Source organism: Aquarana catesbeiana, linkage group LG04 (genome assembly GCF_042186555.1).
Source record: "Aquarana catesbeiana isolate 2022-GZ linkage group LG04, ASM4218655v1, whole genome shotgun sequence".
Taxonomy (NCBI): Eukaryota; Metazoa; Chordata; class Amphibia; order Anura; family Ranidae; genus Aquarana; species Aquarana catesbeiana.
The window spans coordinates 282,227,273-282,243,399 of NC_133327.1; the positions used below are offsets into that span (position 1 = coordinate 282,227,273).

At 37.9% G+C, this 16,127-nt stretch overlaps 1 protein-coding gene across 1 annotated transcript in view; it reads right to left on the reverse strand.

Moving 5' to 3' along the window:
- CSMD1 (CUB and Sushi multiple domains 1) overlaps positions 1–16,127 on the reverse strand; it is a 3,274,537-nt gene that overhangs the window by 899,809 nt on the left and 2,358,601 nt on the right. Inside the window, exons 24-26 of the mRNA XM_073626646.1 lie at positions 10,119–10,310; positions 8,442–8,568; positions 3,811–4,013 (exon numbers count right to left, since the gene is read on the reverse strand). Of these exons, the coding sequence (XP_073482747.1) occupies positions 3,811–4,013; positions 8,442–8,568; positions 10,119–10,310 (522 nt within the window). The remainder of the gene's footprint in view (positions 1–3,810; positions 4,014–8,441; positions 8,569–10,118; positions 10,311–16,127) is intronic.

Sequence of the window (16,127 nt, forward strand, 5' to 3'; positions counted from 1 at the left end):
GATTACAAGGACCATATGAGAAATGCCAATTGAGATTTAGTTTATTGGCTCACAATAATTTGGATACTTTATTGTTAATGCATGTCATTATCTGTTGCATAATTGTCTAACTGCTTATTTATTGTTTATTTAATTTTGATGGTTGGGCTCGCTTCACTTTTTGGGATTATCATTGCCCAAATATGTTCACCTTGGGTCCTCAGTCAGGAATCTGCGCAAGCAGCTGTAATATTTTTATTTTTAATACTTTAATACTAAAGGACTTTTTTTTTTTCAAACATCAACACATCAACACAAACATCAATACATGATGCCAAGAACAACATATATAGCTTAAAGGAATCTCCAAAGAATGTAATTAACATGTTTTTTTTTCCCGTCACCCTTGCAATTCTTAGTTGAAGGACAAATTTCCCTTGTATTTCTTTTAAATATATTTTTTGCATTAGCACATGTCATACATAGCAGTGCCCAGCTCCCCATGCCTTTTATAATAATTATTTTCCAATTACCCTTGAAAATGGCCAGAAATTATTATCCAGGTTCACCCCAATAGTTTTCAATGGGGTTCAGTTTTAGAGTTTAAATGTATAGGCTGCGCACAGGGTTAAACAAATCTCTCACTAACCAAACTTAGACATTTTCACTCATCCCTACTGATCAGCTTGAGCACAAATCAAACACAAAACTGAAAAAATAGGTGAAGTGATTCCTCATCCTCTTTCTCTGAATTCTCTTTCGCTACCCTGTAAAAGCGAAACTTTACCCATAACAACTTGATAAAAAATAATGTTCTTTATCAAGGAACATACATTTTACATTAATAATTATGCTACCTAAATTAGAGTGTGCTGCCATTTTGCTGAAGCCCAGAGCCCCTGAGCAGCAGTAAATATTTAGTCTGTCAGCAGATAGACCTCTATTGGCTTAGATTTTTGGCACAATGCCAAGAATAAAGAACAACTTAGGCTGTGCAGAGCAGGATGAGGCCATGCATTACTGGATAGGCACATACACATATGTATATAAACAGGATAGACACATATTTTTAATTGTTTTACATAGCTATACATGCAAAAGGACCAGCATGCAGTAATTTATCAGGACTTAATTTTCAGGCTAAAGTTACACTTTAATATACACAGAGTTTTAATTAGTCAGAGACAGTCTGGAAGCAAACAGCTTCTGCTGTACTCTCACTTCAGTAAACAAATAATGATTTGTGATGCTAGTTCCATGGGTTCACCCTGTACTAAAAACATAGTGATAATGTAAAAATGTTTATATAAATGGCAAAACGAAAACATGTAAAATTTCAATCTAAAACATATTAAAAACATTTAAAGATAAAAAATACAATAACAATGACTCAAAAAGATTATAGTCTCTCTTTAAACCCCTACATATTAAAATTACTTTCAATTTTTATTTCTTTATAGTTTTGCAATGCATAGTTTATTTGCACTATTTCTTCTGTATATCTAGATACCTAACTACACTGTTTGTGATATTCCATCATTTCTGTGGCTGCATCACTTCAATTCAATATTCACTTTAAAGGGCTAAATATTTTGCTTTGGTAATATGACTTTTAAACGGTGCATCAAATCTATAATATGTACAAATGCTGAAATAAATTTGCATCTGAAGGATTAAAGCGCCATTAGCATGCTAAGATGATTTCTGCAAAATGGCATTGAATACATAAATGGTGTGAAGTATCTAATGCCATTTCAAGCAGAAATATTTTCCTGCGAGGTGTTTTTGTATTTTCTAATTTCTGTTGATTAAACACAATGGAGTTTTTCTCTCCCAAGCGACCTTATCCTCATCACTAGTAGCAGTGACTTTTCACATCCACGGCAAGAAAAACTGTTCTCAATTATGGCCAACACAAATAAGTAATTGATGTTACAAGTTACTGAGCAACATTCCAAAGTCAATATACAGTATGACCTCCACTGTCAATGTATCTTGATAGAACTAAAATAAAATCAATGAAGGTATGAATTAAAGTGCTTTATCTTCCAAGCCTCAATCATATTTTTTCTTTTATTTATTGTGAAGTCCGTCTTTGTATTTTATTGTATTATAACACACTAGTTGCATCTAAACCTACAATCCCAAAAAAGAATGTTCTTTTCTCAGTATATTTTCCACTACAGTGCACAATTCAGACACAAATGAATCACCTTAGCCATGCTGTCCAAATAAAAAAATCCAACTGCATACTACAATATCATGGACAAAAATAGTAAAAATAGAACAAGTAATATGATTTAAAATGCAAAGATTTCTTCTAATGGGCTACTTTGAGTCACTGCACTTCAGAAATAATTTTAGTACAGTAAATAAGCCAGAATAGGCATATCAGAGTTTATAATAATCTGTAGTGGTCTGACAAGTTTCTATGGTCATATGGAGCCCAGTGTGACACAATAAAAACACATCTTAAAATTAGAGTGTACTGTTTCTTTGCATTGTGCAAAAAAAGTTTAAATATATTAGATTAAACATAGTTTACATTTATGGTTCTACCTGCTCACATTGTAATTTGTAAGCATAAATTAAAGGATCTAATATTCATCTAATTGTGTTCCTCTCTAAAGTTTTAAAACCAAGATGCTCACCATCTATTTCCTAAATTTTGATGATAAACTGAAACCTATAAATCTTTGCAGAAGATGTTTGATGCACAAATTCTACAGCACGTGTTGTAATTAGTAAAAAATAGCAAATTTGCATTAACCTGTAAGCATAAAGAGATTCTTAAATAGTGTATATTATACTTCTGCGGACAAGTCAAGGGAAGGAGACACCACTAGCACTTACATTTTGAGTAAAAAAACAATGATTGGACAAGGTTTTAACACCTTTCAAAGTATTTTACAAACCTAGCATGGAAAATAGCTAAAATTTTCTGCTTGTGCCATCAACATTACTGCATTACTAAATCTTACCGGAAACAGCAGATCAGCTAATTTCATCTCATGGCCATCTCGTGACTATACAGTAGGATTGAAAATATATAATTTTCAAATGAAATCCAAAAATCTTGGCTTTTCAAAGATTTAATTTAATGTCATATTGGGTAAAGTTATTGTGCCTTCTATTATCCAACTTGTTTCCTATGGATTGGTTGCTATCGGTAACATACTCAGTTATTGTTTGCATTGCCTCTCAAACTATGTTCATTCAGAAATGACAAAACATTTAACTAACAGCTATTCTGGTTATAAAAGACATATCTGCTGACAGTTCAGCATTACTGAATATTATATACATGTGATTCACACAAATTAAGGGTCATTTTTTTTACACTAAGCTCAGACTCTGTGATTTTATGCATGATTAAATAGTAATTAAGCTGTAATGAAAAATATGTAGCTTGATTACAATTAATATAATTGCACAAGTCAGTTTGTATCTTCATTTTCTACGTGCTGTGCTGAATTGGAATGACAATCCTTTAACTGCTTCATAAATAGAGACACCACATGGATGACACCAATAAAGATGGAAAGTGAAGGGACAAAAAAGTTTGCAAATTGAACTAAGGCTCCAAAAGAAAGGTTGCTTTTGACAGATATCATGAATATTTATTCCCCACCTTGCATTTTAAATGAATATAGAGATAGACCTAGAAAAAATATGTTTGGCATTTCAACTCATTTGAAAGGAAAATCTATATGCATTTGTGTGCTTTATGTAGATGAAAACAGTCAGGGGTAAGGAATATACACAGGAACATTTCCATGGAACGTAGATAGTAAATCATGTTAAATTTATAATGCATCCTGTTATACCCACTTGAAAACTGTATGGAAAAACCAGACTTGCTGATGAAAAAATCACTATCAAACTGTAAAGTCAAAGAGTTGAATGTGCTATGAATGTCCTCGGGGAGAGAAGAACCACTCCACTCTTTCAGAAGAACATCGCTGTCTACAGGTCCATCCCATACCTTGAGGATATCGTGTGAGACTTCAGTGTCAAAAACTATAAAGTGAAGGCTGAAAAAAACAAGACAGTATACATAATGTTTATTCTTGTAAATACTAAAATATGCATTGTTCTGTCGCTGGAAATATAATGTTACACTAGCAAGCACTGGAAATATAACAAACAAAAGCCATAAAACACAGTGACTTCTGTGTGGATATAAATATAGTATTTTGATAAATACCATCTCATTCATATCCCAAATGATACCCTTTAAAGTCCAAGTGAAACCACAGAACCCAATATTAAGTCCAAGTGAACCCACAGAACCCTTTAAAGTCCAAGTGAAACCACAGAACCCAATATGCAGTCACATAGACATTGTATTAACAGCATCTGTTTTCATAGTCGTACTTCTACTTTCTTGTTACAGCAGATGTGCAGGGTATCTAAATATAACTGTGCAGTCTAATAGCCACCAGATTTAGACTCTTAGTAATAAGAACTCATTAAAAAACTTGATCAGACACACCCTCTCTTCCTGTGCTATACAAATAGGTGTAAGGACCATTGTGATGAGGGGTGTGGCAGCTATTTGACCAAAATAGAGCACTAAATAGGAGCAATACAAGCAGTATTTTTACCTGAGAGAAAGGATATTTAACCGCTTGCCCCCCAGCCGCCGTAGTCGTACTGTGGCATCATGGCTCAGCTGCGTGAATCGCCGTCATGTTACGTTGGTAACATATTCGGCCACTGGGGGGGCGCATGCTCGCCCATGGAGCCGATGCAAGTGCCTGGCACTTGCGATCACCGCTGGGCTCCCACGAATGCTCGGGGCACACTGAGAACCGAGAACTTTCCAGTTCTCTGAGGGGAGAACAGACAGATCGTCTGTTCATACAGAGTATGAACAGCGATCTGTCATCTCCCCTGCACAGTCCCCTCCCCCCTTCAGTTAGAACACACTCTAGGGAACATATTAACCCCTTGATCACCCCCTAGTGTTAACCCCTTCACTGCCAGTGACATTTTTCCTGTAATCAATGCATTGTCATAGTACTGATCGCTGTATTAATGCCAATGGTCCCAAAAATGTGTCAAAATTGTCCGACGTGTCCACCATAATGTCGCAGTCCCAATAAAAACTGCAGATCACCACCATTACTAGTAAAAAAAGTAATAATAAAAATGCCATAAAATATCCCCTATTTTGTAGATGCTATAACTTTTGCGCAAACCAATCAATATACGCTTATTGCAATTTTTTTTACCAAAAATATGTAGAAGAATACATATCAGCCTAAACTGAGGAAAAAAATAATTATTTTTTTTACATATTTTTGGGGGGTATTTATTATAGCAAAAGTAAAAAATATTGCGTTTTTTTTTTAATTGTCGCTCTTTTTTTAGAGCAAAAAATAAAAACTGCAGAGCTGATCAAATACCACCTAAAGAAAAAAAGGACGTCAATTTTGTTTGGGTGCAACATCGCACAACTGCGCAATTGTCAGTGAAAGCGATGCAGTGCCGAATCGCAAAAAGTGCTCCGCTCAGGAAGGGGGGGGGAAATCTTCCGGGGCTGAAGCAGTTAAGGTGTTCCCAAGCAAAAAGGTGCACAACTTCAAGTGGATTTCAAAGGCTCCACACATCCTTGGTTGTGACTGGTTTAACCCTTTATTGTCATTGATGTAAGGCATACGTTGGTGGCAGCAATGGCTTTTACACACCCTGCAGCAGCTTGGAATGTGTGTGTGTATACTTGTAAAACTGCTTGCCCACTTTCTGATGGAAGTGATTACTTTGACAGTCAGTGGAAAGTACTGTCCCCTGTAACCCCCCAACCATATATCCCTAGCTCTGCTCTCCCTTCTGTGGGCCCAGGATGGGCATGGAGTGTGTCAGTGGGTAGAGCAGAGAGAGCTCAGCAAACTGTTATACACTCTGGTGAATGAACCTGGTAGCATTGTGTATTACACCACTTCTGGGTTCAGAGTTTTATTCCTAGTTGGGGATGAAGCTGATCAAGAATGATAATATAATAATAATTATAACACCAAATCTATTTACTCAACACAATCTCATCTTTTTTTTTTTTTCTATAAAAATTACTCACTGTGGTATCTATACTTTATTTTGTATGAAACACGTATTTAAATGAAGGCGTTTATTAACTACTGTTAGATTTTAACACTATATGAGACATGCATATGATTGAAGTTGGTTGGGTTAAAACATTTTAGTGGTATTTGAGTAATATTGGGGGGGACTGTAGATTTTTGGGGTTTTTATACTTATACTTGTGAAGTGTTGGTAGGATTTTTTATGTTATATTTAATAATGCTGCATAGTTATTACGAGGTGTAAAATCTAAAAGGCATTGATCTTAATTGTGAACTATATTTTTGAAATAATATAATACCTCCATCAATTTTACAGAGTTCTGTACTCATAGAAAAAAATATTAAAATTATTAAGCTGAATTTTGACACTTTCCATAAAAGTTTTTACACATAGCTCTCATGGACGTATATCTTCTACTTGTATAATTGAGCGGACTATTGATAAATATTTTTGTATCTGAACTAAAATGCTAAGGGCGCTATGGAAAGATCAAAGTGTAGATGTACACAGAGATCAGTTTCTAATGCAATTTATAAAATATAGTGCTTAAAGCAACAGAAACATTTCTTAAACCAAATAGTATATTTCATATCTGTACAAGATAAAACATTTCTAGTAGATACCTCTTTGAGCAGGAGAAAGCTATTCTGAAGACAGAAATTTATTGACAGCATATTTGTTTTTATCAAAATCAGTAGCACTGTCATGTGTTATACATGATACACATGGTGCACACTTGTTCCAAAAGACTCACCATATTTAACAAAATGTTATATTATTCTTGGTATGGGACAATTTTATTAAAGTGGAGTTGCTCTTGTTTTAAAATTATTAATCTAACAGTATGTTAACAGCACTAATAATTAAAAATGTTATGAATGATGCAGTCTGCCATTAACATTAACAAAGCACTTTTTGTCCATCTTGTAACATAGTTTTAGTACCCATTGATCCCATCTGTAGATATGTTATATTTTCACTTCCTCTTACAGGCCAAGCCGTGCGGCAAAAGTGGCAGTTACAGGGTTGGGCTGGTGCTTTCAAAAGTCATATTTTATTCATATGTTCTAAATCTTTTTTCCAAAAGAAAAAAATGAACTTGTTGTAACTACTTAAAAAGCGTTAGCTGGATTTAGGCTCGTACCTAAAGTCCATTTAAAATTACATGCCCATATATGACTACCCACGGTGAAAATGCCGCTGTACAATTTTAATACAGAACAAACAAGGCTGTCATCCTATTACAGGAAGTTGAAAAATAGCAGATCTACTGGCAGAATCAATTAGTAATAAAAACGTTACAGGGGGACTTTTCTTTAGTTTGTTCACAATTCCACTTTAAATGCCAACTTAGAAGGCATTGTGTACATACATGCCTACCAGGCTTGGAAGCATATATATGCTTCTTTTACCAACACTAAAGGCATATAACTTAGGGTATCTGTTATCGATTTATGTAATATCTTATTAAAGCGACAGGTATGCTGTTCCCTCACACCGCATGTGCCAGTGATGTCACCGGCTGCTGCTTGCTATAATACCTGCTACAAGGTGCATGTTTTGGAGATATTTATTTTACCTACAGGTAAGCTTTATTATAAGCCTACCTGTAGGTAAAAAAGGAGGGTTTACCACCACTTTAAGACATGATTGATTTATAGCTTTAGGACAGTAATAGAAACATTTATTTTTTAAAAGAGTGGATAGACCTAGTTAGAACCTCTGTCAGTCTTTTATTGTTGTATGTGACCCTTCTGCAAGATTTAGCATCACTTCCTGACTCAATAATTGGTACCACGTGGACATAATGAGCACATAGGAAATATGTGAAAGAACCCCCACGCTTTTCTGACATCTCTAGATCTCTATATCTAAAAGCTGCTCACACCTCTGTTAAATCACCAGTACAAAACTGTAACTCAATAAATGAATATCAGATGAAGCTACTGATCATGGACGTCCCATCCTGCTCCCTGAACAAAATATAGTTGGAAGAGTGCTGCTCAGAAATTCAAGCAAAGCTTTGAATTTTATGAATGAATAGAAAACTTCCTCAGATTGGCTGAGGAGGACATCATCTGCATGCATCCCTGCCTCAACCAATCAGCGGAAGCCTCGTAATCAGCATTGTTTACTGTACGCAGCTCATAGAACTAGTTAGTGAATAGTATTAGTAAAGAAAATATTTTGTTTGGACCAGCTTAGTCCAAGTTAACTATTTAAAATTCACCAAAACATAGAGTTAGGCTTTAATACTTGCTGTCTCAAAAATTACCGAAGTTGACTGTTTATGTATAATATATCGATATTGTAGATGAATAGATAGATAGATAGATAGATAGATAGATAGATAGATAGATAGATAGACAGATTACCTAATAGTTTTCCCTGGATCTGCTTCAAGAATCCAAGTGCAGTGCAGATTATTTTCATACGGTGATGGATAACCTGCAGACAGAATGCGCCCTGATGCAACAGCATAAATCCGACCTCCACACTCAGCTGCAAAAATAGCATATGCATTACAATTTTTGTTTACGTCAAATATAATCTATTCAAAATTTAACATGGTATCTTCTTAAACTTATTTTCAATTTTGGACCTATTAACAAACAATGTAATGTTTAGGAGTTCAGGCATGTCGTGTATATGTTTAAGCAATGAGGTTGATTTACTAAAGGAATACAGTGGGTTTCATTTATGAAAGAAATAAGGACTGTTTACCTAGCAATGCAACTGTGTACTCCCTTAGTGAATAAGGTGAAGCTGTGTTTACTAAACCATTCATTCACGTGAAAGACAAGACAAAATCTTTTTTTTTTTGTAAATTCCCTTGCACATGTAGGGTACTCAAAGTAAACATAGCTGCACTTTGTTTACTTAGTTAAGTGAACATTCACTTTGATTCCTGGACGTACACTGGCCTAAGTAAACATTAATGTTGCTAAGTGAACAGTTTCAAATACCTCTAGCAAATCGACCTCTTGATGTTCACTGCAAAGTGAATGTTACATAGCTTAAAGGATAAGTTTGCTATTAATAACATGTTACATGCTATACCTATATTAATGGGGAAACATGTGACATGTTACTAAAGCACTTGGCCACACCCCCGCACAATCCCTCCTTTTGACAGGGGGCAGGGGATCCTCTCCCTGCACCTGCTGTCACAATTCAAAAACAGCTTGCCCATGCTCCACCCATGTGGCTACCTCATTCATTTACAGGCAGTTGGTCCTGATGAAATGGATAATCCGTGAAACACATTGACCTTCTCAGAAGATTTAATGCGCTTATCTCTGTAATGTATTTCACAGACAACAATATGTGTTTTTATATTGTATGTAATAAACAATTATGTTCATACAAACTCTATGATATAGGATATTTTTTCTTTTTGCATGGTAAGTGTTCACACTGGGGTATATTTAAAGTCCCAAACTACTCTCTGTCCTTTTGCTACTATATTGGGATGATATCCTAGTGCTCACAATTTTTGGATTTACTGCACCCTTTCTCACAACTATAAACTCGAAACTCATTCATTTAGTTTCCTGTGAATTAATAGACTACAAGTATCATCTTCCATTGTGGCATATGGCTTGTAGTTCTCAATGAACTTTGGGAGTTCTGGTAAGTGCTCTCACAGTTTATTGAATCCTCCTGCTCTTCAGAAACTTTATGCTCATATGGGAGGTATGGTCAGACAGCTGACTGAGAGTCTGCAGGATCCTGGCATTGCACCGGTGATCTCCTGATCATGGGTGCAATGCTGAAGTGTAAAAAAAATGCATATTTTGTTACCTGTAAAAAGATGTGCATTTATCATTTTTTTACAAAGGGAACTTAGCCTTTAGCGAAAAAGCTGATGTAGTATAGTTTTCCTTGCACATGATTACTTAATTTGAAGTACAAATCTTTACTTTATTCACTTAGCTAAGGGAACATTTACACTGCAAAGTGAACATTCTCCGCTTGCAATAAATTGTATTGCATTTAAAAGCCTTATAAAACAGTTTTATTTTTATAAAATAGGAACTTTTTTGTGTTACCAGTGCATGTGGGTAAAGGCTTGTTCCACACTCTCCGATCTCCACTGAGACAAGTCAGTATGCTACTTCCATGCATTGTGTAACCTGGGTTACAGCTATACATAATAGTTGTATCAGCAAAGTGACCCTCATCACGAATCTTGTAACCGTAGTTTGGTATTCCTGGATCCTCACATTTTATTAAATCAAAACCTGTAAGCAAAAGGGACACATGTATAATTAAATGAAGCAACCAAATGCATTTTTGTAGTTTTATATAATTTAAAAATGCCTTACTTTTATATTAGGTAAAGAAAAATTTAATTTTTTAATGGACAATTGTGTGGTCATGCAATGCTGTATCCAAACAAAATTTGCATTCTTTTTTCCCACAAATTGAGCTTTCTTTTGGTGGTATTTGATCACCTCACCTCTGTGGTTTTTATTTTTTGCGCTATAAACAAAAAAAGACCTACAATTTTGAAAAAAAAACAATATTTTGTACTTTTTGCTATAATAAAAATCACCCCAAATTAAAAAAAAAACACATTTCTTCATCAGTTTAGGCCAATATATATTCTTCTACATATTTTTGGTAAAAAAAATCACAATAGTTGCATATATTGATTGGTTTGCGCAAAACTTATAGTGTCTATAAAAAGAATTATGGCATCTTTATTATTTTTTTTTACTAGTAATGGCGGCGATCTGCGATTTTTAGTGGTACTGCGACATTGTGACAGACAGATTGGATACTTTTGACACATTTTTGGGATCATTGACATGTATACTGCGATCAGTGCTAAAAAAATGCACTGATTACTGTGTAAATGTTACTGGTAGTGAATGGGGTTAACACATGGCTGTCATTCCAGAAGGAAGCCTCTTCTAAAGATGATGCACAGGAAAGCCCACAAACAGTTTGCTGAAGTCAAGCATACTGAGGACATGGATTACTGGAACCATGTCCTGTGGTCTGCTAAGACCAATAAAAACTTATTTGGTACAGATGGTGTGAAGCGTGTGTGGTGGCAACCAGGTGAGGAGTACAAAGACAAGTGTGTCTTGCCTACAGTCAAGCATGGTAGTGGGAATGTCAAGGTCCGGGGCTGCATGAGTGCTGCCGGCACTGGGGAGCTACAGTTCATTAAGGGAACCATAAATGCCAACATGTACTGTGACATACTGAAGCAGAGCAAGGTCCCCTTCCTTTGGAGACTGGGCCGCAGGGCAGTATTCCAACATGATAACGACCCCAAACACACCTCCAAGATGACCACTGCCTTGCTAAAGAAGCTGAGGGTAAAGGTTATGGACTGGCCAAGTATGTCTCCAGACGTAAACCCTATTGAGCATCTGTGGGACATCCTCAAATGTAAGGTGGAGGAGCGCAAGCTCTCTAACATCCACCAGCTCCGTGATGCTGTCATAGAGGAGTGGAAGAGGACTCCAGTGGCAACCTGTAAAGCTCTGGTGAACTCCATGCCCAAGAGGGTTAAGGCAGTGCTGGAAAATAATTGTGGCCACACAAAATATTGACCAAGTTTGGACATTTTCACTTAGGGGTGTACTCACTTTTGTTGCCAGCGGTTTAGACATTAATGGTTGTGTGTTGAGTTATTTTGAGGGGGGCAGCAAATTGACACTGTTATACAAGCTGTACACTCAATACTTTCCATTGTAGCAAAGTATCATTTCTTCAGTGTTGTCACATGAAAAGATATAATAAAATATTTACAAAAATGTGAGGGGTGTACTCACTTTTGTGAGATACTGTGTGTATATATATATATATATATATATATATATATATATATATATATATATAAACCTTGGTTTGAGAGTAACTTGGTTTGAGATAATTTTGCAAGGCAAGAAAAATGTTTTTATAAATTTTGACATGATACAGAAGCAATGTCTTGATATACAAATAGCTTCATGGCACAACTGAGTATAAAAGAGAAGAGAGGCGCCTCTAAGTGTAGCAACACAGTTACATTTAATAAAGGTACAACATTTAGAATCTCATATGGTTCATAATTAAAACAGGCACATCTAAGTTACAGGCATTCAGGGTACAGCTGTCCTTATAGACCATTCTCCTCATCGCTATTGACGTCATCCCTTCCACACTGTGCTCCATGAGCAGTTCAAGCCTCACTTTCAGATCACTCTACTGCAGGGTAATCTTCCCGGTCACAATTGCAGACTGACAGCGATGAGAGCCGGAGGTAAGAGGGATGGTCTATGTGGACCGATTTACACCAGGTGCCTGCATACTTAGATGTGCCTCTTTTAATCATCAACCATGTAAGTTGCTAAATGTTATACCCTCACCATATTGCTACACTTAGAGGCACCTCTCTTCTCTTTTATACTCTCTAGCTCCTGCTGGATTTTGCTTCTAATCCCCTTGTGGAGGCTTCCATTTGCGGATGGACATTTTATGGTTACACAACCTATCACATTGCTATAATCTTAGTACCCTGAAAATGGTGCCTCCCAACTCATAACTATCTGAGTTTCCATCTATGCTCTTTCCTCCCTATATTAACAGGGATCACACTTCTCAGAAATACCTTGTAGCAGTGTGGATTCAACAGAATTCTGTGGACCTTTTCTATTGTTTTGTATATTGTCCTACCTGCGTTTATCTTTCCCCTTTTATCCTATTTTCAAACTAGACAGAGCAGTTGTCATGGCTCATATATATTTATTATATATGAGCCATGACATATATATTTATTATATATTTATTACAGGTATACAATGTATTGCACTAGGGACTACCCCAATATATGTCTCAGTTAGCAGAAGCTGAGTGAGCCCCACGATCCCAGTGGGGAAATACAGTAAACATAAAATCAGTGCTTGTTAAAAGCCGTCCTTAATAACCAAGTCCGTTAAAAGTTCACAATATATTCAAGTCCAATGTAGACCAAAAACACCAACACCGTCCTCTCTGGTTACAAATCCCTCATAGTGTTTCGCTCAGGAAGATGAATAATCTCAAAAAAAGAAAAATACCATATAGCAGGGGTGCCCAACCACTGGCCTGTGGGCCACATTTGGCCCGCAGCGCCCACTGATGTGGCCCGCCACCTCCTGCTCTGGGATAGCGAGTTGGTAAGCCCAGATCGTGGGTTCCTGACCCATCATCTCCAAACATCAGCGTGAAGAACTGAGCCGACACTAGAGGAAGCAGAACCAATGCTTCCTGTATAGCGCCAGTTCCTGTCACTTTTGGAGTGATACCAAATGTGACACCTGTAACAGGAGCGATACAGGAAGCATTGGCTCTTCTGTCTACTGCAGCCGCATGCTTCCTCCAGCGCCGACTCCTGTCACACTGATGCTCGGGGATGGCGGGTTGGGAACCCACCAGCAATACTCACTAGCAGTACCCGCCACCAATACCAGCCAGCAGTACCTGCCTTTAGTACCTTCCAGCAGTATCTACCAGCAGTACCAGCCAGCAGTATCCACCTGCAGTACCAGCCATAAGTACCCGCCACCAATACCAGCCAGCAGTACTCGCCACTAGTACCTGCCATCAGTATCCACCAGCAGTACCAGCCAGCAGTACCCACCAGCAGTACCAGCCAGCAGTACCCACCACCAAAACCAGCCAGCAGTACCAGCCAGCATTGCCCACCAGCAGTACCAGCCAGCAGTACCAGCCAGCAGTAACAGCCAGCAGTACCCACCAGCAGTACCAGCCAGTGAAGATTGAGGTCAGTTGAGGGGCAGGTAAACCACAGTGCATCAGTGTGAAAGCAGTCTTAGGCCCCTTCCACACGATCAGGTCCGCCTGTCTGTTTTTCAGCTGGACCCAATCAGACCCTCCATTCACCTCTACAGAGCAGCAGATGTAAACGGATTTGTGTCCGTGTATACCCGCCTATCTCCAATCGTCAGAACCATTCCCTTCTGTCTAGGCAGATTGGATTGGAAGGCTCATAGCGTAGAGAGGGGTGTGTCCCTGTCTGCTTTGCATATGCAGAGTGGACACGAACCCGTCATCTGCCTGCTCCGCTCATTGAGGCCTGTAACCAGTACCCAAGTCGCTCCTCAAAAGGTTGGGCACCCCTGCCATGTAATGTTTGTAATGTGCTTACAACAAAATCATATAAAATCTCCACTGAACCACAAGATATATATATATATATATATATATATTTGTGATTCAGTGTGATTCAGTGGATATATATATATATATAGATATATCTATATCTATATATATATAGATATAGATATATCTATATATATACTCTTGCCCTCCTGTTTCTCAAACAAAGCCTTCTATAAAATTCCAATGCAGCTTTTCCTCTATGTCTTTATCTCCCATATAGAATAATTCTTCTTGCCTTCCTCCAAATGGGTCTCAGAAGCTCCCAAAAAGGAAGTATAAGCACATAGTGTAATACTGAAAAAACGTAATCACCACAAGTTATAATTCATGCTAGTCTTCATTTATAAATGTGTATATCCCTTTACGCCAGTGGTTCTCAACTCCTGTCCTCAGGACCCACTAACAGGCCAGATTTTAAGTATTGCCTTGGGGAGATGCAGACCAGAATACTGCAATCACTGAGCAGCAAATTATATCACCTGTGATGTATTTTGGTTATCTTGCAAACCTGGCCTGTTGGTGGGTCCTGAGGACAGGAGTTGAGAACCACTGCTTTACGCCCAGCACTGACTCTATTGTGCTAGTATTGGCGCATAACTCACTCTATATACCTTACCAAATGTAAGATTATTATTGCACCATCAAATAATTCTCATCAATAATCTTCCCTCCTATGTCCAGAATCAAGCATGAAAGCCTTCAAAAAGAGAAAATGGATATATATGTAATATCGCTTTAAATTATAAACTGTGCAATAGTGGCATACCACATTACATATCACATTAGCACACATAATCCAGTGCCATAACCATTCTGAAAACAATGTCTCCAACCAACTTATCACCTTGTGGTCACACCATGCACCTTACCAAAATGCTATTCAGTAAGTGCCCCTCTCATAAGTAAAGTTGTAACACCAGCACTTCTCCCCATCCTCCAAACTTCAATACTAGGACTCTCCCATGCAAGACATTTAAAAAGGGCCCATAGTGCAGCAGTATAGTTAAAATCCTATATATAACTGCTTGCTGACCACCGCACGCCGATTTACGTTGGCAGAATGGCATGGGCAGGCAAAAGGGTGTACCTGTACGTCCCTTTGCATTTGTCGCCTAGCGGGTGCGCGCTCGCCCGCGGGTCCCTGGAACTTGATGTTCACCGGCGGCCCGCAATTGCCGCCGGCAAGGAGAGGCAGAATGGGGAGATGTAAACAAGGCATTTCCCTGTTCTGCCTAGTGACATGACAGGGATCTACTGCTCCCTGTCATCGGGAGCAGTGATTACTGTCATGTCCTTGGTAACCTATCCCCCATCCTTGGTAGCCCATCCCCCCTACAGTTAGAACATGCTAAGGGAACACATTTAACCCCTTGATCGCCCCCTAGTGTTTAACCCCTTCCCTGCCAATGTCATTTATACAGTATTCAGTGGCTATTTGTAGCTCTGTTCACTGTATAAATGTCAATTATTATTATTATTATACAGGATTTATATAGCGTCAACAGTTTACGCAGCCCGTTACAATATAAAAGGGAGACAATACAGTTATAATACAATAAAATATAAGAGGATTAAGAGGGCCCTGCTCAGAAGAGCTTACAATCTAATAGGGTGGGGCAAGTGGTACAAAAGGTTGTAACTGTGGGGAATGAGCTGGTGGAAGTGGTAGGAGATTAGCTGGAGACGTGATAGGCTTTCCTGAAGAGATGAGTTTTCAGGGATCGCCTGAAGGTAGCAAGAGTAGGGGATAGCCGGATAGATGGAGGTAGCGAGTTCCAGAGGATTGGAGAGGCTCTGGAGAAATCCTGGAGATGAGCATGGGAGGAGGAGATGAGAGAGCTTGAAAGCAGGAGGTCTTGAGAAGAGCGAAGAGGTCAATTTGGGTGATATTTGGAGAC